Source organism: Anabrus simplex, chromosome 10 (genome assembly GCF_040414725.1).
Source record: "Anabrus simplex isolate iqAnaSimp1 chromosome 10, ASM4041472v1, whole genome shotgun sequence".
NCBI lineage: Eukaryota > Metazoa > Arthropoda > Insecta > Orthoptera > Tettigoniidae > Anabrus > Anabrus simplex.
Genome location: NC_090274.1, coordinates 51,180,188 through 51,203,482, shown reverse-complemented (window position 1 = coordinate 51,203,482; position 23,295 = coordinate 51,180,188). Strand labels below are relative to the sequence as shown.

Genomic DNA, 23,295 nt, shown 5'->3' with positions numbered 1-23,295 from the left:
CCATACTGCACAGCCACTAAGCTGTTTCTGACACTTGTGAACTCTAATCGGCTGTGACAAATATAGAGTTTGGAAGATATGTCTCAGTACTTCATCCAGTGTGTGAAGTGCAATTTAAAGAAAATCATTGCTTGTTATTTCAAAACGGTATGGGGACAATGGGCAATACTGCCTCTCTCATCTTCTGTTCTGGGCTTCCTTTTCCCTCCTGTTAATATTAATACCAGTGTTTTCACATACCCTGCTAACATCAGTCACCTGTATTATCAGTCTTATTTCACTTGCAAACAACAGTTTTGCATCTAAAAATATCAAAAGCTTAAGTTATCGCAGTTAAGATAATCCAGGTATTTCAGTTAACCACTGGTATACACCGAGTATAGTGTAAAGAAAATAGGTTAACAGCTACAATTCTTAAGGTATAATGTTAAATTCCTTCAGGGCTTAAGGAATGAACTTGCATGAAAAAAAGTCATTTCAACAACACATACCTCATTTAATACGTCTATACAAAAATCTTCCACAGGGATTTGATACTGGTCATTATTCATCTCATTAGTGCCAGCAGAGTTGATCTCTACCTTCTAAAAAAATGAAAAGCCTTACTCAGAGCAAATATCATGTGAGCCCAAATACTTTTTTAAAAACAGGGAGAATGGAAAGCTTTTTGCCAACACACCACAAGATATCGATGGCTTACTTCTAAAACCTCATATCTCCCAATGTACTTCCTAACAATTTTCTTCCTTAAGACTGGTCACGCCTCCCAGCCACATATGGATGTAGAATCCATCAGAACAATTTTCATTGTGCTCATTTTCCTATGCTGACGTGTAAAGGAAAATGAACCTTAAATACATTAAACTGTAGGAATGCTTAAATTCGCCATGAATACAACATCCCTACAATACGGTATGGTAAGGTCCATTTTCCTTCACACGCCAGCACAGGAAAATGAACACTATGAAAAAGGTTCTGATGGATTGCATATAAATATGTGGCTGGGAGGCACGACCGATCTTAAGGAACATAATGGGTAGGAAGCACATTGTAACATACGAGGTTTTAGAAGTAAGCCGACGATATAAAGTCACAAATGATCAGAAGTATCCACAGAATAAGCAGCTATTAAGATACCACAAGTCAGTATAATCACAATACTGAGTGGTCTGCTTTCAGATTCCTCTCTTAACACTCAATATTATCTCAAAATGCAAACTTCTTAAATATATCTCCATACATAGCATAACTTCAATTTTGCATGATCTCAATTTTTGGCATAAACCGAGATTTAACAGAAGAAATTTCAAGTGCCGAAAATTGTTTCATGGGAGCAATGCAATTTTATATTCGATTTAACGTAATTCAAATTAGGAGAAAATCTGCATTTTATATAAGGAAATGTTAAAATTCTCAAATATTTATTTCTATTTGTTATGGTTACGGCACATTTAAAAACCTATGAAAAAGACTTCAAATACTTGTTAAGAATGATTCAAGGCAGAAGAGGAATTTAGAGCATGGGCACCCAGGGTTAAAGTGAAAAGTTATACACACACCCAACCATGGCCATTGTACTACAGTAGAAGAGAACGCCATTGTAATGACAACATTATTTGCCCTCCAAAATTTTTACATTAATCTGTGGTGCAATATCCGTCGTTTACAATGAGAACCCTTTTACTAATTTGACCATTATTATGGGCAAATTTGGGTGTGTCAGTTTTTCTGTTAGCAATATTCATACACTCTACTCCTGTATTTATATTGAATGCAATCGAAGATAATCTGTACAGATTTCTAACTACATGCACAAGCAAGCTTTCTCTCCGACATTCAAAGGTGCTGTTGACATCGAGCATAAAAACTCACCAATGATTTAAGCAAACATAATGCACTGACAGCAGTCGTTAACTTCTTAGAAATAAAGGCCGAAGTAATCAGTTGCTTAATTTTAATAAATTAAGTACTGAAATAAAATAACAATGTAATACTTCTCCTGCTCAAGATACAGCAGTGTGCGTAACTAATTTCATAGGTTAGGTTAAGTACCTTTTTGTCCGGAAAGTTTTCAGAAAGGCTGTTCCCATGTAAATTTATAGTGAAAAGGTTATCACTAATCTACAGGGAGCTTGAAATTTTTCATGATACTTGCACGGTAAACCTAGATCAGGCAACACCGTTTGAAGTAAGAAAATGAAAATGTTTGCCACAAGCCTCTGGAGTGATTCTATTACAATTTTTATCTATGAAACTCAATATGCATGGTCAGACTATTGGAATTAGAAATTACTGTGCTAATGAGTAAGCTGCTATTTGTATTTCTTTTTTTGATAGTGGCTTTACGTTGCACCGACACAGACAGGTGTTATGGCAATGATGGTATAGGAAAGGCCTAGGAGTTGGAAGGAAGCCACTGTGGCCTGAATTAAGGTACAGACTGGTGTGAAAATGGGAAACCACGGAAAAACATCTTCAGGGCTGCCGACAATGGGATACGAACCCACTATCTCCCGGATGCAAGCTCACAGCTGCACACCTCTAACCGCATGGCCAACTCGCCCGGTATACCGATCAATGAATATTCAAGATAAACTTAAATATTATAATTAAGTGGTCCGCCTATTCAATACAATATATAATTTATTATATCTAGTATATGTTTCGTCCCCTAAGGGACATCATCAGCTAATAATAAATTAACATTAATATATCAGAAATAAATATTATTAAAATTGGAAAGACACATTAAATTTGTTTTGACATTTAAAATAAAATCTTCGAAATTTTGTTAAAATTGCAAGTCATAAGACAGATAAAACAGTTAAATAGTCCATATTTCTCTTGTTGATGTTCTTGGGAAATACCAGTTTTGCTTATAAAATCTTAAAATATCATTTGTTGTATATAGCACACTTGATGTGTATCTCTTGGTAGAAGATTTGTTGAAAATTAATAAGCATTCCTTAGACGGTATAATAAAATTTAAACGCTTCAGAATTTGAAGTCAGATCAGGGCCGTGATTGTAAAGTTCTGTGTGGTAATGGATATATTTTTTCATTTTATTTCAGATAAAAATTATATCCATTACCACACAGAACTTTACCATCACGGCCCCGATCTGACTTCAAATTCTGAAGCGTATAAATTTTATTATACCATCTAAGGAATGCTTATTAATTTTCAACAAATCTTCTACCAAGAGATACACGTCAAGTGTATTATTTACAACAACTGATATTTTAAGATTTTATAAGCAAAACTGGTATTTCCCAAGAACATCAACAAGAGAAATAGGGACTATTTAAATGTTTTATCTCTCTTATGACTTGCAATTTTAACAAAATTTCGAAGATCTTATTTTAAATGTAAAAAAAAAAAAAAATTATGTGTCATTCCAATTTTAATAATATTTATTTCTGATATATTAATGTTAATTTATTATTAGCTGATGATGTCCCTTAGGGGACGAAACATGTACTAGATATAATAAATTATATATTGTACTGAATAGGCAGACCACTTAATTATAATATTAAGTTTATCTTGAATATTCATTGATTGATTACAGACAATACGGGATTAGTATTACTTGAAATGAAGCTGTTAAAGCTTATCACTTGTATGGTATACCGATGTTTGTAAAACATCTGCAAAAATGCTGTTTCATACCGATTTTAATGTGTTTTTTTGCGAGTTTGGTATATTTTCTGAAATTTATCGAAGATCGCAGATAACCTTATAAGAACAACAGATGCAATTTTGCATTCACCGACAAAAATCGACTGTTAAATGGAAGGGTTAACCAAGGGCTCACCATTATCGGGTATAGTAATGAACATGTTCCTAAATAACAGTGAAAACAATTTCTTAACCAACTAAGAGACGTAGAAGGAGACCAAGTTTTAAGAGATTTGTAACTAAAAGAAGCTAAAGAGCTGGTTACAAATGGAAGATTATGGAAGCACTTAGTTAATTTGCAGAAGCTTGCAGACTGACTACTAAAAGGCATAACAGTGCACAATGAAGATGTATGTATGTATGAGATAATGATCTATCATCTAGAATTCATATTACCCTTTGTATGTGGTGAGGATCATTAAGCATAGCCTTCAGCTATTATTCAACTGGGTTCTGCAAATAGCATAGGTCTGTTAATCTGATGATAGTGCAAACAAATAAATTTGTTATGCTGCACCCATGCATTACGCATTAATTCTTTATTTAATTCAATTTATTTATTCGTTTATTTATTTACAGTCTGAGCCGGAGCTAATTATGTTGCAACATAGGTCCCTTGCATAGATAGCAGGGGCAGTTTAACACAAGAGTAATCTTCAGCACAAACAGTACGAAGCTTAATTACAGTATATTGTGTAGGGTAAATATCTCCTTGTTTTATTGCTGTCACTGTGAAAATAATGTGTGATAGTGGAATTTATGTTAATACAGGCTATCTACTGAAACCTCTATTTAAGGTAAACCACTATTTAAGGTGAAAAAAATCAGGTTCCTGTAAAAAATGTTAAATAGCAGTTCTACTGTATTATTCTGAACCATATTTGAATCTTTACGCTTTACTAAAGCAAAAGGAAGAAGGAATAACCCAGGTGCATCTGCAAAGCTGTACTCGATACCAGGTGAGCTCTCTTTCTTACAAGACGTGTTTATTTACATTTATTCGCAGAAATTGCATCACTACTTCCAGCAGCTGCATAGAAATTGATAGGGATGTCTAGAACTGGAACACAACATTCCTTAGTTGTACAAAAATATAAAGAACGCTCAGTTCTACAGCTGCTGTTGTTAAGACCTCAAAATTGCCTCAATGCTTAAAGCAAGATATGACCACTGATTTTGTATTACAGCCATGGGATCTATGTCTTATGGAATCTCAATCAGAGATGCAAGAGTTTTCATATTAACCCTCTTGCACTCAGTGTGCCAATCTATTGGCGCAAGAGGTTATGGCGAGAAAGCTCATGGTGTCGGTTTTGGTCATTCGTGTGGCTGTTATATGGTAACAGATGATGGTGACAGTAACTTAAAGCATTGAATTTGCATATTACTCAATAGGTATATCCACCAGCTTTACGAAATATTTTTAGTTTCGACAAATGAAATCTGTGGACCGTGAATGTTTGTTGTGGTTGTTCGAAGTTGTTACTGCGTAGATCTGTTTTTTGTTACCTTGTGAATAAACAATTTGATCTCGCTATCAGTTCAGTTTAAAGTTTATTTCATTTCTTTGGTATATCATGTGTTCACTGTTGTTACCCCTGAAGATGTTCACACGGTCACAGCTGTAAATCGTGAATTGGACCTTGAAGAACCTGACATCGATGACAGTTGTGTGTACAGTGAATAACTTTGTGCTATACTTCATGAGTGAATTGCAGCACACACATCATATTGATACAAATTACTCAGAATTAAATGTTCTTTCTTTAATGTTTAAGAGTAAACAAAAAAAGATGCAATAATATTTAACCTTTCTGTCATTTTTCAACAATTATTTTCAAAGTTTAATGATTTTTTTGGCTTTACCAATAATAATACATCCAAGGTATGTTCATTTCTAAAATGCTTATAGTCTCCTATATTAGTGTTATTTATTTTAATATGTGTTAAATTGTTTATGTGTAGATTTATTTATAATTTGGCTGTAAAATCACAAGGATTAGTTTGAGGTGCTTCGAGCAAACCCCTGCATATAGGCTGAGTGCAAGAGAGTTAAAAATTCCACATGTAAAAGCCAGGATTTTATATATGGCCAGTTTGGTGAGAAAACAGTAATGGTGTCACTAGACCATCATGTGTCCTTCATCACTATCTGACAGATCTTGGTAAGAAATTCTCCAAACTTTAATTACAACATCATTATTGTGATTAGCTCAAAGAAGATCCTTCCTTTAGTGATTCCCATGGGGTATTTTCACACATCAACACAGTAATTAAAACCAAAAGATTATTTCCTCTTGGTAAAATTTATAACTTGACTTTTCACCCTGTTTGCTATCATACTATTGCCTGCTCTCCAACTACACAACTTTTTCGAGGTCTTTTTGGATTCACTCACAAATCCACACCACTGTCATGTGGTTTATCAAAATCATTCTGCAGTATTACTTCAAGTACCCTTAAAACTTTAGTAAAGTGTACCAAATTTAGAAACAATATTTTATACCGAAACCCTATATACATTGAAATGCGGCTGTGAAGTCAACTCCTTTAAACAAATACCCGCATTTAATCGACTATGATGCATGTTAATTTTAAAGACATTATATCCTGAGGGAATAGCTTGCTTTTGTACTTATGGTCTCTCTTAATTTAAATGATGATGTGCATGCACTGCATAATGCTCGGAATCATGGGATATTTCCCCCTCTGTCCGCACAAGGACTTCATGCTCGCAAGTTAAGGACTTCAGTTACTATCGAGTTGTGGAGCCTTGGCTGCCAATATGTACTTGCAGACAAGGCTCTCAATAGCCTTAACTGGTGAAATGCTGCAAGGACATGGATTGACCGGAACCTCGGTCATGTCTACTTTTATTAGCTAGAAAACATGGAAATGATAATTCTGTGGTAAGGAATTAATTAATATTACACAATTATCACTGGGTGTTGCAAGTACAACTTCCTATTATCATAATGGGACTACTTTGTTTCAGGTACCAATAGGATTTACTTCTAAAAGGTGTTTGATCGTTGTTTAGAGAGTTCAGTAACTATTATTCACACAGAGAAAGACACCTCCAATGTAATGTTTCAACCATAATGTACGACTAATTGCACCAACTTCATTACTTTGAGAAGTTACCCCACTTGTGTTTACTAACGGAGATATTTTCTAACTTCTCCAACTGTAAATTGTTTTCTCTTACATTGTGAAATTCTAATTCATGATTAAATTGTTCCTTCAAGAAAGATTTGCCTCAACTTTTGTTAGGTAAATCTGGTGGGTGTTGTTGTTGTTGTTGTTATTGTTATTATTATTTCAACTAGGAGTTACAAAGATGTACCTTTCAAATGTGAAACCTGTTTGATCCTCTTGAATCCTCTTATTAAAAATTTCTGTTTGTGAGAATATGATTTCATAGTGTGATGCTAATTTATTTTTGAGATTATACTTTAACTGGACTCAAATAAAGTAAATTAACTGTGAACAAGTGTATGAAACCTTTTCTTTGACCCAGTGAAAAATTTTATCCTAGTTTTCTATTTTTTTCCAGTTATATCTAGTTGTGCATTGTTGAACATTCTATTGTAACTGACTTTCTTATGTCCTTGGTGTTGTTTCTCACTGTTAATTGGCGTATAGATGTCGTGGTATAATATGCCATTGTACTGTGCTCCAGTAATGGATGTAGTAACCTATTGCAAGATTTTCTTCTCCAAATTTAATAATTTTTTTGAACATTATACATAGATGGACATAAATTAATAAGGCATTGGACTCTTATTTATAGGACAGTACAGCATCCAATTTTGTTTGAGAATGAATCACTCTTATTTAATCTACAAATCTTATTTAATTTCAATTTATTTTCATATTTTTTCACAAATTTTGTTTAATTTCAATTTATTTTCATATTTTCTCATGAATCATTGTTGGTTAAATCTTAAATTTCATTTAATCTTAATTTATTTTCACATTACCTCAAGAGTACCTTAACTGGATAACTGATCCATGGAATTTGTTGTTGTTATTATACATTTATAATTATTAATTAATTCAATTTGTCAGCTTTATTTGGGGAGGTTTTTTGGTTTTTAGTGCCAAGATTCTCCTCCCCTTGAGATTATAGAGTAACAGAATTCCCTCTTCACACATAGTCCCTCCTGTTCATTTTACTGTATGAAAAGTAAATTTCATAAATGTTATCATTTTGTTGTTAAGTGTTGAATGTCTAGTTGATTGTTTTCCCATTTTCTTGTGCTTCCACCCTTTCCACCTTCGTGTGTTATGTTGTCAAGTATCGTGGTTCTCTGGTTCTTTTATATATTTGTTTTTTATTCCTATGCCGCATTGCCTACTCTTATTTTCCCATTAATTTATTCCAAGACATGTCCTGTATAATAACAGTAACCTTCACATTGTGGTTGCCTTTGGTGACCACTATACAGACTGTGACAGTGCATAAAGAACAAAAAATATTCCAGGGAAGTGACACTGAAATGTTCACCAGCCAAAGAAGGAGAAAAACTATAAAGAAATTTCATAATATTACTTCAAAAACACATACCTCCTTGACTTTGTTGAGATCCAACTCTTCCTCAAATGGGTAAGTATATGGTTGTGGTTCATCTTTCACTTTCACTATCAGCTGTTGATCAGTTGAAGGGTAGACACTTACCTCCTTAAAAGAAAATTATAACATCAAGAACTATTCAGCAAATCGACCTCAACATACATCTGCAGATTGTATACAATTATTATTTAACATATGGCTTATACAGACATAATCAGTGAAATGAAATGGCGTATGGCTTTTAGTGCCGGGAGTGTCCGAGGACATGTTCGGCTCGCCAGGTGCAGGTCTTTCGATTTGACACCCGTAGGTGACCTGCGCATCGTGATGAGGATGAAATGATGATGAAGACGACACATACACCCAGCCCCAGTGCCAGTGAAATTAACCAATGATGGTTAAAATTCCCGACCCTGCCGGGAATCGAACCCGGGACCCCTGTGACCAAAGGCCAGCACGCTAAACATTTAGCCATGGAGCCGGACAGACATAATCAGTAATATATATATATATATATATATGACTAACAGTCTGGAGCTTTTTCCACTTATGGAGAGCAGCTCTGCACTGACCATGTCCTGTTCTGATTCTATTCAGGGCAGTCCAGGTCTTGCGTGGTAGGTGGGATCCACTTGGAAGTCTGGGACCTCAGAAGAAGGTATGAAGGCGCACATCCGTTGCTGCTTCCCATCTACTTTTCCACTCATCAAGAGGTTTAAAATCCTTAGCATCCATGTTAGAGGCATCACGCAGAGTTGGATGGCGTGATTTTAGTCTGTTAAGATTCAGAAGTGGCAGGTCACTATTCACGGGTAGACTAGGATTTCTTGAGATCTTGTGGAATTCCTTCATAAAGGCGTTAGATCGGCGTAGATCAGGTGGCATTATACAAGTTAGCAGTGGAAGCCAATGAATTGGAGTAGATGTGATTGCGCCACATATGATGCGCATTGTGGTATTAACCTGGGTGTCAACAAGCCTTGTATGGTGACTGTTCATCCAAACAGGTGCACAATACTCAGCACTTGAATACACCAAACCCAGGGCTGAAGATCGCAAAGTGGTTGCTGAAGACCCCCAGGTAGTTCCACACAGTTTATGAAGGATGTTATTTCGAGACTTCAACTTTTGTGCTAAGTTCAGGAGGTGTTGTTTGAAGGATAGTGTATGGTCCAAGATGACACCAAGGTATTTTGGATATAAAATGATAAACAGTTATGGAGATAAAGCACTCCAAATTTCATAACCTTGCCATGTTCAGGAATGAAAGAAAACAGGCAAGCATAATAAAGTCATACATGGAAAGACAGGAACAAGAATATGAACTTTTAACATGATAAACACTGTGATAGGTCAGCAGAGAACAGGAACAGAAGACACAGAAACACCTCAAAAACTGCTGTTGCAATCCTCCTTGTTTTCTTCCCTTTTCTATAGTTAAATCTGATTAGAGCTTATGTCCAATCAGAAGGTGCAGAGTACAAAAAGACTTCCTAGTATAACATCATTAAATTTAGCTACAAACTCAATGAGATATTATAAAGAATAACTTTGGGTTAAAATATTGTCAATATATCGTCCCCACTCTGGCAAACTAGCGAAACTGACAAACTAAGGAATCTGTAGTTCTGAAGTTCTGGTCTAGATTTTGTTATTTATATATTGTCTACCCTCTAATAAAGTCTCATATCTGCAGCTCGTTCTGTATGCCTAACACATAAAACCAATAATTAAATATAAAAATTGATTTGGCATGAGTAATCACAACTTCTTTCAGCTCTCCTAACCTTTTGACAATTTGCAGATTCGTTAGTTTGCCAGAGCAGGGACGATATCCTTCCTTTCAAACTGCAGTTATAACCCACCTTTCACCCTTTGGATATATCATAGGATATTTAGCATCTACAGTGAGTTTCTCTCAATGGTCGGCCGACAGGTGCACCCAACTTATCTGCCTCCCATTGACACATTATTTCCCACCACACAGCTCAGTGACAGTAGAAAATGCCGGCACTTCGCAGTTCAGGTCCATGCTCAGAACGTGCACTAAGTGCTGAACTGTCACTCCAATGTTCTCGAGTCATGAAATATTACTTCGGGGTATAATTCTCATAATGTCTCCACAAGTCCACACAGTCGAGGGAAGGGTATTTATGTACGATAATTATGTGAAAACAGAATCTTGCAGGGAAGTCATGAGGAAAGTTGTAACACAATTTCCAGGTGTACGCCCTCCATATAGAGAGACCCTGTAGAAACTCATAAACAAATTGAGTGGAACTGGTTCTTTAACTGATAACAAGTGAAGTGTAAAAAAAAATGTCTACTTAGTGGGGAAATGTAAATAAAATCGCAGAAAGATTAAAATATATGCCTACAAAATCCCTAAGATGACGTGGACAAGAAGCCGGGATTTCGAAGAGCTCAGCATGGCGGACTATGAAAATGTTAAAACTGAAACCATACAAGGTAACTGTAGAACAAGAACTGTATCCATGTGATCACAATAAGTGGGTACAATTTTGTAATTGGATGTTGCAAAATGTCCATGATGAAATAATTGATCAGCGCTTAATATTTTTCTCTGACGAAGCATGGTTTCATTTACATGAGTATGTTTTGATGCAGAATAATGGATACTGAAGTACAGAAAACCCCAATCAAATATATGATATTCCTCTACAAGAGGAACGGATGGAGTATGGTGTGCAGTGAATGGATACAGAACTATAGGGCCTATTCTTTTTCAGGGTACAATTAATGCACAAAGATACAGGGATAATATACTCAAACTATTTTTTGACAGACTGACACCAACTGTCGAAACCGATATTTTCAGCAAGACTCTGCCACTGCGCACAGAGGCTAATGACACATTAAACTTAATTGAGGACATTTTTTGAGCTATGTTATTAGTATGGACTAATGGCCATCGCAGTCTCCAGATATAACTGTTTGTAACTTTTATTTAAAGAGGAGCTTCACCAATAAAGTGTATGCAAGAACTTCTCACATGTCAGACGAACTCAAAAAAAGAACATATCTGGAGAGAAATAGCCTCAATTCGGGAGACGAACTCACATGTGTGAATCGGAGTTTCCTAACACAATGCCAGAAATGTGTGGATGCAGGAGGAGAATATTTCCAACATCTCCTGTCATAAGGTACAAGTTTATTTTCTTAATTCTTAATTACTCATTTTCTTTATTTTAATTGTTATCTAATGTCATGCATAGACAAATGGAGTGAAGTGCTGTCCTTGTTGGTATGTCGCAGAGCAGGGATTGATGAGTCAACAGGAGGTAGATAAGCTGGCTATACCAACCGATGAGAGAAAATCACTGTAGTATATTCTTGAAAGACAACCAGGCCATGCAAATTAATCAAAACCTGCTAAAAACATACATATTTTATATTTTTTGTGTGTACTTATTCAGCTAATACATATCTTTAATCTTTGCTACTATGTCAATTTATTTTGTAAGTTCCTTTCAATGACTTGACATGGATTCCACAGGCTTTAAGCACATTTTTTTTTTCACCATCATAAATTCACACTGTAAATTGAGATTATCATGCATACTTTGGTGGAACCATCATGATTTGTGAGCCGTCTTTTGAAAACAACCTGCATGTTTTCTATTGGATTAATGTCAATGGAGTTCCCTGACCACCATAAGACATGAATATGAAGAATGTGCTCACATTATTTTAAGTATCTCAAAGAGCCTAATCCCCTTCTGCAGCTCACCAACAACTCTCCTTTCTAGTAATTGGATGTACTGGGCAGACTGGTGCCAGTTCTTTTAATCAAGCACCTTAAAGCATCATCTCCATGAGGTGTTTTGCAAAAGTGCTGAAGTTGTTGGCTTATTCTTCACTAGGGTCACATACTGAACCCTCTACCTCTGCACATCAAAGTGTCTCATCAGAGAAAAGACCTTTCTATCTGGTTTCCACTGTCAATCCTGATGTCTTATGTGTCCACAGTAAGAAACTTTTTCTACATATTTCTCCTGTTAGAAGGTGTTTTTTTACAGGTCTTGTAGGTTTTTCTTCCAGTTGACAAAAGTCTACTATATGCATTTGAAGTCCTCAGCAGCCAACCACAAATTTGTTTACAATGTGCTTTATGTCGCAGCAACACATATGTCTTATTATAAGCTCCTGTCATAAGGTACGAGTTTATTTTCTTAATTCTTAATTTTAATTGTTATCTAATGTCATGCACAGATAAAGTAAGCGAAATGCTGTCTTTGTTGCTATGCCGCAGAGCAGGGACAAACGGCCGGTGCGAGTAGAAGTTAGAATGCCTATTATTCATGTAATACTGCTGCTTCACAGGGTTTGTTTTCACCCTATGAATCAAAAAGTAACGTACTTTCATGCCATCTCTGTTTCATTATTAGAACAAACACGAAACTGATCGATATCTGTTGCTTTTGAATCGTATTGATAAGGGATACATGTGATGCGCTATTATTTAGTTTGAAGGTATTTGCTTTAAAAGGTTCTTTCCTGCCAACTCAAGAATATTTTGTGAACTACGTCTAACTTGAAAATTCTTGCCACATACAAAGGGAAAGCACTGAAAGCAAATAGTGCGCAGATATATATTTTTTCTTCACAGGCTAACAGCTACTCAGTCGCAGAGGAATGACTGGGCCCTCTCATTCTCTTTCGGGCACGGAGGTAGTTGGTTTGATAGATGACAGTAGTGGAACTGATGTATCAGAAAGTGATATTTTTGGTAGTAATATGGACAGTGACTATGCACAGCAAGAGATTACTGGAGAAGTGGCAGACAGCGCAGATGAAGAAGAAATAGCTTCAGCCGTAATAACTTCGTCCGCTGTTCAGTGGTTGTGGTGAGTGGTAGATGTCATCATGAACACACAAAAGATTCCCTTCATGCCAGGTACAAGAAAGCATTTCATGTCTGTTTTAGATGGTTTTTTGCCATTTTTTTACGACAAAGTGATTGATCTACTTTCTCGAGAAACAAATAGGTACGCGGCAGAGTTTATACTTGGCGCGCCCTTGGAACCAAGGTCGCGCGCCTGGAAGTGGAAGCCAGAGATAGGGGAGGAAATTTATGTGTTCTTGGAGATTATAATATTCATGGGGTCAGAAACCCACTCTGAAGAGCTATTTCATCAGGGATGGATTTTTAAGAAATTCTATATTCCCTCAAACCTGTCCCTTGCCATTGTTTGAAGTCATCTTGCGATATTTACATTTTGTTGATAATTCTACATGGCGTACATACACAGGACCTAAAAAGATTTTAAAAATTCAGCCTTTCCTGGAAATTATAAAAGGAAATTTTCATGTAAATAAGTTGCATTCTTCATAAATATACTGGAAACAAATTTCCATATTGGACTTGCCCAAATTACATATTTTTGTAAATATTGCATGTGATTATGGACAACCCTGAACAACAGCCATCACATGTAGTGCTCAAAAACATTGGACTTGATATCAGTAAGTAGCCCTAAAATTTTCATTACGTTATATTTTGTAGATTTAACATTATGAATTTTTTAACTTGATGGTGCCTAAACCTCTGCTGAGCTTCAATTTAAATATTGCCTGAGAAGTGAGCAGCTCTGGTTTTATTTCCAGCTTGAGGCTCTTTGTGTACCAGAAAATGGCAGATTGTCTTAGATTATTGTTGTCATCAGAAAAGGGAGTAGGAGCTGTTTCAAAGGAGAATGATTGGGAATATATCTTTTTCCTTTTACAATTGGCTCTACGTTACACCGACACAGATAGGTTTTATGGCGACGATGGGATAGGAAAGGGTTAGGAGTGGGAAGGAAATGGCCTTAATTGAGGTACAGTCCCAGCATTTACCTGGTGTAAAAATGAGAAACCACGGAAAACCATCTTCGAGCTTGGTGGAAATATATCATCCAGGTCAAGAAAAAAGCAATGTTTGATGCCGGGACGTTCAAAAATCCAAATTATTTTACTTTGGCCATAATACGAGGAAATATAAGCGATTTTCACAAAAATAAAACATTCTCCACAATTTAAAGGGTCTGCCTGAAACTGTTGGAAAATAATACGGGGGATTTTACTGATATGTCAATTTCTACACTTCTGAAACTCTGGAAGCAATGTAAAAACACATGCCAAGAAAATGGGAGAAAGATGGGACTGTCTAAAAATGTCCCTCATTTCGAGCCAGTCATAATCAACATGAATTGTAGCAGTTCCGATCCATCGGAACATAGTGATTTTTCAGACAAAGAATATCGACAGAATAAAATATTGTAAATATATATATGAGTAGTAATGTAAATAACTGTTGTAAAAATTGTACTGTGTGATATTTCTAAATGAGGATGCCTACCATTTGCAAACCTGCAACTGAATGCCCAAAGTCCTTAAAGCAAAGGTGATGGGAAGTAGAATTTATACAGAGAAATAAAATCAAAGGTTGAAAATAAACAAAAAAAGCTGTGTTCAATGTGCGCTGTATTTACTACTAAACACAGCAAAGCTGTACACAATTTCACCACCCTGCCTGCTTTTAATTGCACGGTCTAGCGCATGCACAACTTCCCATCAATATAACTCTTCATAAATTCAGTATCACACTGTATGGTTACAGTGGTGGCAGTTTCTGATAACCACAACTGAGTGCTTCAAAACAAGAACAAGTTTCCTACTGTACGTTTATCCTGGGCTGAGAAAATGTTGCTGTACAAAAATGATATGAATTTTCTGTGGAGTAGATGAAAACTAGAGTAACACGAGTATTATATTATGAATACATGTAGCTATAACAAAGTTTTACCTGTGTATATATTTCAGTAAGTGGTTCCTAGAGAAGAAGCCAAAAACCAGGACGATATTTACTACAAACACAAATAAAAATTAATTAATGAACTTCAAAAACAATTTATCTTACTCACTCAAATGCAGAATTAAATAAGGAAAATATCTGTATAACTTATTTGGCAATAGGACTTTCAGTTTGTTAGCAATTAAAGCTTAAACTCAAGTGTCTACAATAAAAACCACACAGTATGCTTCCTTGGAGTCATATCAATTGAAGACAGGCATTATTAATTGTAAAAGAACACCTTTAAATTCTTCAAAAATGACATATATAAAAAATAAATACATTTTTAACATAAAGCACCATCACACAGATTAATTACAAATTAATAATACTGCAAAGAAACCATATAGAGTGCGATACCACTAAGTAAAGTGTAGCACACTGTTGGCAACCCTCGAAAAAAATTTGAATTTTAAAAAAATTGTAATAAACTTGCATGGTAGTGTAGGTAATTACATTTGTTAACATTTGCTGGAATATATCTCATTAACTTAGGGTCTGGCATATTTCATTCTTAAACATAATTGTCCTGGGATTCAGAGCTTAGCACTTGGCTGCGGAATGTGCGTGGGTCTCTCTACAAATGGCTGTTTGCATTGGTTGAGAAGATGAAATGCTGTGAGTTTCCTCTTCACAGTTGCTTTACCAATTCTGTGAAAGTACTAAAGGAATTTTCCAATAGGAATTATGTAAGGATAAGGGGAGTTATTTTGGTGTGCTTGTGCCAACAGACATCTGGAATGAATAGCTTTTTGGATGAGGCTTTTGGAGACAATATGTTCAATCTGTTCCTTGTGGAGTAGACTTCTGCTAGAAAATGATCTCATTCACTTCTGTAACTTTCAATGTGTCCTGACATCCAGTGTTCTCCCAATGGTGTTCTTATCGATATGTAAAACATGGCCTAGATACTGCAGCTCTTTCTTATTCCAGTTTATCAACAAAAGAAGTAACAAATGTTTCCCTTACGCTATTGGCCTTACATCTTAATGATTGCAAGATTGGAGGATTCACCGGATGAGACAACTTTTCGTATGGTGTGTGAAACGATGCTGATCTTGTATCATCTGTTTCAATGCTGTAGAATATCTAGTATGGAGTCGTCTGAATTTGTTGTACATTTGTGCGAAATACTGTACATAGGCACAAAGGATGAGAAGAATGCACATAAAGAGTAAATGAATGATAGCTCCAATGTAAGGATAATAATGGAGCCGAAAATAAAATTATTCTCCTAGAATTTGTGCCATTTGCAAGATTTTCTAATAACATACATGAAGATCTGCAGCATGTCAATAGGTCAGAAGGACTGTCGTCTATTGGCTCATCCCATAAGCCACCTCATATTTTATCATACTCACGGCATATTCCCAGGCACCATGGTTTTCATCAATGTTCTCCCAATTGTGTTCTTATCGATGTGTAAAACATGGCCTAGTTACTGCAGTTCTTTCTTATTCCAGTTTATCAACAAAAGAAGCACCGAATATTTCCCTTACGCTATTGCCCTTACATCGCAACAACAAAGATAGGTCTTATGGCGACAATGGGACCGGAAAGGGCTAGGACTGTGAAGAAAGTGGCTGTGGCCTTAATTAAAGTACAGGCCCAGCATTTGCCTGGTGTGAAAATGGGAAACCACGGAAAACCATCATCAGGGCTGCCAACAGTGAGGTTTGAACCCACTATCTCTTGAATACTGGATACTGGCCGCACTTAAGCGACTGCAGCTATAGAGCTCGGTGAATATTTCCCTTAAACTACAACGGAAATAGAGGGCAAGACCAGGTAACATATGAGACAAGAATGAAAGATTATGGATAAATCAAAATGTATTTTCCATAGCTAACACAGGATTTTACCAACATAAGTTATCTCTTGATTTGTCAGTTTCATTTTCCGTATTGACAGTTATCGTATGTTATAGACAAGAAAGTTTCCACCTTTTCAATACAAATTTATTTATATAAAAATTTCTATGTAAAATGGTCAAAACCGGTACTGTAGATTGAATTCTTATATAAATAAATTTGTATTGAAAAGGTGGAAACTTTCTTCTCTATAACATAAGTTACTTTCGGAATAAAATACACTTGCAGTCCATTTTATTTTCTTAGTTTGACAAGGAACCCTCATGAGTGCAAGGTCGCAAACAGCTAATTGTATTGAATGCATTCAAAGCTTCATCTATCATCTACCCTGCATGAGCAGTATTGGCTGCTGATGGCAAGAAGGGGCAGAACTGTAGGTATCCAAATGTGAACAGAGTATGAGACCATGAGACTGTGAGATGCAGTTTAATGGCACATTCAACACGTACATCATAACAGTGCCATACTGCTCATGGTATTGATATAAACCAGTGCAATGGCAACCATAAACAAAGAAAAACACTGCTTTGTATCTACAACAACTTGACATTCCGTCAGAAAGGAACGTAAAACATTTCGCAGTGTGAGAATGAAGTGGCAGATGAAATATTAGTGTTTTTGCAAGATGATTCCATGGAATTTGTAGCGTCGCATGCTCTCGACTAAGTAGACAGTGCACACGCGGATAGCACTGATGACGATACGAGCGAAAGTGATATAGAAACAGATGATCGGGCATGTAGTTCATTGTCCATGTTGGAGCCACAACTCCCGGCTCCAGTGAATCGCTGTCCAGCAAGCGGGTACAAGACATAATGTCCATCTACAACATAGTAAAAATAAACACTAACAGATTTTGAATAAGTCCGCCGCAATATGACCGCGTGGTGCATATGAAAAATTATAGTACTCCAAGGGAGGACAAGGTGAACCTGTTAAAATTATTGATGTTTGCGCCATTCAAGGACACTCGAGGGAAGTCACGCAATGTGCATGATATTGACCTACTATGTTATGGGCATCAAATTGCGCAGGACATAGGATACAGTGACTTCAAGGGATGTAGTGGATGGTTGCATAACTTCAAACAGAGCTGCAACATTGGATGACGAAAAATAATGAGATTCCAAAGTGGCAACTTAAAGATGCACACTAAACTGCAGAATTGATTTAAGCATTTGCAGATGACAATCTTATCCCATCATTAGTATGGAACTCGTTTTCAACTTCGACCAGTCAGGATTTACGCTGGCAACCAGGAATAAGTTAGCTGGAAAATTTATACTGTCCAATAACAGACCAAATATATTGGTAAAAAAAAAAATTACTCTTTTGGAACATATTTCAGGTTCCTTATGGGAATCTACATCTATATCAATCAGGATTTGATGAGGAAATGCGTATAAAAGGCACTCTGGTAGTTGGAGATACCAGCAGAGTTATAGCACAAACAACGAATGTCAATACCCTAATGCAAACACATACGATTATGCCTACTGTTAGTCTGGATGGAAAACTGGCTGGGAAGTTATTTATAGTGCTGCAAGAAGTTGAAGGTTGTCTGGCTTCAACGATTCTATCATGTGTCATGGACCTAGGAAGGCGTTAGGGAATGTTTACATCACAGCAAGCAAGGGTGAGAAAATGGGCTTACCAGAACTACAGCTATGGTATGAACACTGCTTTCGGCCTATAGCTGGTGAAAATAACTTGCTGTTGCTTGACTCCTGGTCTGCCTATAAAATCATGAAGTGTTAGAGAAAAGTGGAAAGCATGTGATTGCAATTCATACCAGCTGGAACCATGGGACAAATTCAACCTCTGGATGTCAGTTTCTTTTCCGTGCCTACAAAACATACTATTGCATCATCAGCAGCTACGCCATACAGAATAGCCAGTTTCACAATAAAATGCACAACAGACTGGATTGCATTTGGTTACATGTCATCACTTTCCAACAGTTCTTATCACCATGTTGTATCAATATGATTATCTACCCATTCTGTAAGAGTGAATAACTAGTTGATCATCTTGAACAATTTATAACTCCCAAGGCATTCCCCTTTGATCTTCCTGACGCTAACATTTATGATCTCTGTGGTGCGTCATTTTTCAGTTGGTGCTCATGATGAAAGTTAAAGGTTTGTTTCGAACATTTTGTGAACGTTGATGAAGACCAATTTGTGAAGTGTAACACAAACATTCCACAGAACATTGTACTCTGCACTACCCGGTCACACATTTGCTGTCGCCCTCCTATGTGCAATGTGCATCATTAGCAACTAATATTGTTTCCTGTCTCAATCGTTACTACAACTTTCAAATGCCCCTTACTAGATATCACACCCATAACCTCGCACTCAGGAGGGTTCCTTGTGAATGTTCATAAATTTTACAACCAAAAATGATAACTTTCGTTCAATCTTTTCCGCAAGCACATGTAGTTCGTTGTTCTTTCCTGAACTCTCAAGTTTGTTTCTAGACAGGAACAAGGATTTTCCTCAAGATCTCAGTTCTCTGATTTTCAATTTCTCTATCAGAATTTCCTTATTCATTGCAAGACATTCAGCTACATAGTGTCTCCGCTTAGCACTAAGGAAGGAAAATATTATTATGATTATTATTATTATTATTATTATTATTATTATTATTATTATTATTACAACAAATCCCCATGGCACTACAGCCAGTGAAGGGCCTTGGCCTACCGAGCGACCGCTGCTCAGCCCGAAGGCCTGCAGATTACGAGGTGTCGTGAGGTCAGCACAACGAATCCTCTCGGCTGTTATTCTTGGCTATCTAGACTGGGACCACTATCTCACCGTCAGATAGCTCCTCAATTCTAATCATGTAGGCTGAATGGACCTCAAACCAGCCCTCAGGTCCCGGTAAAAATCCTTGACCTGGACAGGAATCAAACCAGGGGCCTCCGAGTAAGAGGCAGGCACGCTACCCCTACACCATGGGGCCAGCATTACTGTTATTATTACAGTACAAAATTGTAAACAAAACAAAGGAAGCCTATGGAGATAAAGAGATGAAGATACTCCTATTTGCAGATGATTATGTGATCTGGAGAAAGAACAACAAAGAAGTGCAACTCCAACTAGATGTACTGAACGAGAAACTTGAGAAGTATGACATGAAAATCAGTACAGATAAAAGCAAGACTATGGTGATATCGAGAGGGGAAATATAAGGAAAGGGCACTGTGAAAACTGGAAGTCCGAGTCTGAAAATTGTGGACAGCTGTCAATACCTAGGAAGTAAATTAATGCAATATTCTAAGGTGGACATGGAGATTAAGAGGAGGGTACAGCAGGGCAATGTATTCTATCAAAGCGTAAGAAAACTTGTTTGGAGCAAAGAAGTGCCAAGGAAAAGTAAGGAGATAATGTACAAAATGTACTATGTACCTATACTGACTTATGCAGCTGAGACTTGTAATTTGACTAGCACAGAAGAGAGTAGAATTCAAGCCAGTGAGATGAAATTCCTAAGAAGTATGACCACCGGGCGAGTTGGCAGTGTGGTTTGGGGTGCACAGCTGTGAGCTTGCATCTGGATGATTTAGTGGGTTCAAGCCCACTGTCAGCAACCCTGAAGATGGTTTTCCATGGTTTCCCATTTTCACACCAGGCAAATGCTGGGGCTGTACCTTAATTAAGGCCACAGCCGCTTCCTTCCTACTCCTAGGCCTTTCCTATCCAATCATTGCCATAAGACCTATCTGTGACGGTGCAACGTTAAGCCAATTGTTAAAAAAGAAGTATGATAGGAAAGACAAGGACAGACAGAGTGAGAAATGAAGATGTTAAGAAGGAAGTTGGGATAGGAAAGCTAAATGAGAGAACTGAAAATAATAAACTAAGGTGGTTTGGACATGTGAAGAGGATGGAAGAGAATAGAATTCTAAGATAGATGCTGGAGGCAAAGTGCAAGTGCAAGAGAACAAGAGAAAGACCTAGAAAAAGGTGGATTGAATCAGTGAAAAGCAGCATAAGAAGATGAAATTTAGCGTGGGACAAGATTGTGGAAGAGGAATGGTGGAAGGAAAGAGGAAGATGGAGAAATGCCATAAATACCCCAACCTGGCAGGAACTGGATAAGGAGAAATTATTATAAAGATGATGATGATGAAAATATTACACAGCAAAGTAATTACCTTCATTTCATACTCCTCCTTGACAATGCTCATATCTGCCTCTTGAACATTTTCACTGCCAATTTCAGGGTGTGGTTCAACCTTTACTGCAACCAGTTTATTGTCAGCAGTTGGAAAGCGCAGATCTGGCACCTAAGAATATTCAGTAAATTAGTAGAAAAACAAAGACGAACAGAGTGATTCTCTACTCTAATATGGAAAAACAAGGAGGTTATTTGGAAGGTAACAATGATAACAAAGCAAAAAAAAATTAGATGCCCAGTTCAATTCATTATCATTTTTGTACTATAAATATATGCCACTAGGGCAGCAAGCAACTGAACTGCCAGGCCTGCATTTCATGATGCTGAAGCAACTACAATTCATAGTAACACTGACACAAGCAATTTATATACAAGTGTGAATAATGGGTATGTAAGAAATTATCTTGTACTCCAATCAACAAGCAGACTCTTGATGAGTAGAATTCATGTAACAAAGTCTACACTGGGCTGAGCAAGGAAAAGCTGGCAATAAAAGCAATCGATGATTAGCAAAGCAGGCAACTTCCACAGTAATCAATGTCGTGTAGACTTGTTTCACAAGCCAGAGACAACATAACATGATGCACATTTTCCTCCACATTTGATAACCTGTAATTACCAAACAGAAGTAATGTACTGGACCATACTTTCTGATATATTATCCTCATTCTAATCCCAATTACCTCCTCATTTTTTGTCAAAGAGGAGAGACTCATCCTGTACAATAATGGCACAGCAACTTAGAAGAGCCATTATCCCTATATTACACAGCATAAAATAATTTTCATCCTTATAATATTATTATTATTATTATTATTATTATTATTATTATTATTACAAAAACACAGAAGAAATTACAGCTAAAAATACAAATGTTGAGAATGTTTTAAAAAGTGGGGATCCTCGAATATGAGAAACAGAGCAGCTACCACTGCAATATGAGTGTGTATATTTGTAACTTATGGATTACTATGCCCTTGCCGTTCACTGCCCCTTGTTGCTAACCCGATCCTGTAATAATCCTGCCCTTTCAATTATCAGATACTAAATCTGACAGATCAATGGTGATAAATAGAAAATTATCTTATTTCACTTAGAATTCATACTCCAAGTATTATGTGATGACCTTAGTATCAATACATGTATTATAAATTTTCAAGGGTTTTGTACTGCCACAACTCAAAAATAGATGGATATATTTCAAAGTATTTAGCCATCATTCAGGAGCATTTTTTAACCTAAAAGGTAGACTACACATTATTAAGATAATTCAAGTGAAGCACATGCAGTAGAAGAAAATATCCTACAAGAAGGCACAACGGGATTGATATAGCTCTTTTAGAGTTCTGGCATTCTCAAATCAAACTCTGGACAAAAGTAATGAAATTATTTTTTGATCTTATCTACTCAAATATAAGCGGAAACATTCACCCAATAGATAATTCAAAATATGTGTTTTCTAGTTTCAAATCTTAACACTTAAAGAACAGAAAGTTATTTGCATGGTTAATGCAAAAAATCTGATGCACTTTATGAATATAACCTATCCATAGGTCAGTAAGTTTAATGACAATTGAAAAAAATCACAGGAATTATTTAAACTGAATAGTTTTGAAGATAATAATAATGTTATTTGCTTTACGTCCCACTAACTAGTTTTGCAGTTTTCGGAGACACCGACGTGCTGGAATTTAGTCCAGCAGGAGTTCCTTTATGTGCCAGTAAATCTACCAACATGAGGCTGACATATTTGAGCCCCTTCAAGTACAACCGGACTGAGCCAGGATCGAACCTGCCAAGTTGGAGGTGAGAAGGCCAGCGCCTCAACCGTCCCAGCCACTCAGTGTGGCTAGTTTTCAAGATGTCACCTTTGAAGACACTTGGCAAATAAATCACCCAATAACCAAAGCACAGAATGGCTAGTCATGTTCAAATGCAAAGTGCACAATTACAGCTTAACCCTTACCTCTCGTCTGTTGGGTGAGGTCCAACATTACGATATTCCTGTTCCAGTCACATGTCGGGCGAGATCCGACATGACATTCTATCACCCACCGCTCATCTGACGTCTCTTAGCCAACAAAATACACGATGCTATTCTGTACTGCCATCTTTTGGTTCA

The 23,295-nt window shown here is 36.6% G+C and overlaps 1 protein-coding gene across 1 annotated transcript in view; it reads right to left on the bottom strand.

Annotated features, from left to right (window-relative positions):
* The window catches only part of LOC136882346 (zinc finger protein 718), a 73,148-nt gene that overhangs the window by 29,258 nt on the left and 20,595 nt on the right, over positions 1–23,295 (bottom strand). Inside the window, exons 3-5 of the mRNA XM_068229448.1 lie at positions 21,151–21,282; positions 8,253–8,366; positions 492–584 (exon numbers count right to left, since the gene is read on the bottom strand). Coding sequence (XP_068085549.1) covers positions 492–584; positions 8,253–8,366; positions 21,151–21,282 — 339 coding nt within the window. The remainder of the gene's footprint in view (positions 1–491; positions 585–8,252; positions 8,367–21,150; positions 21,283–23,295) is intronic.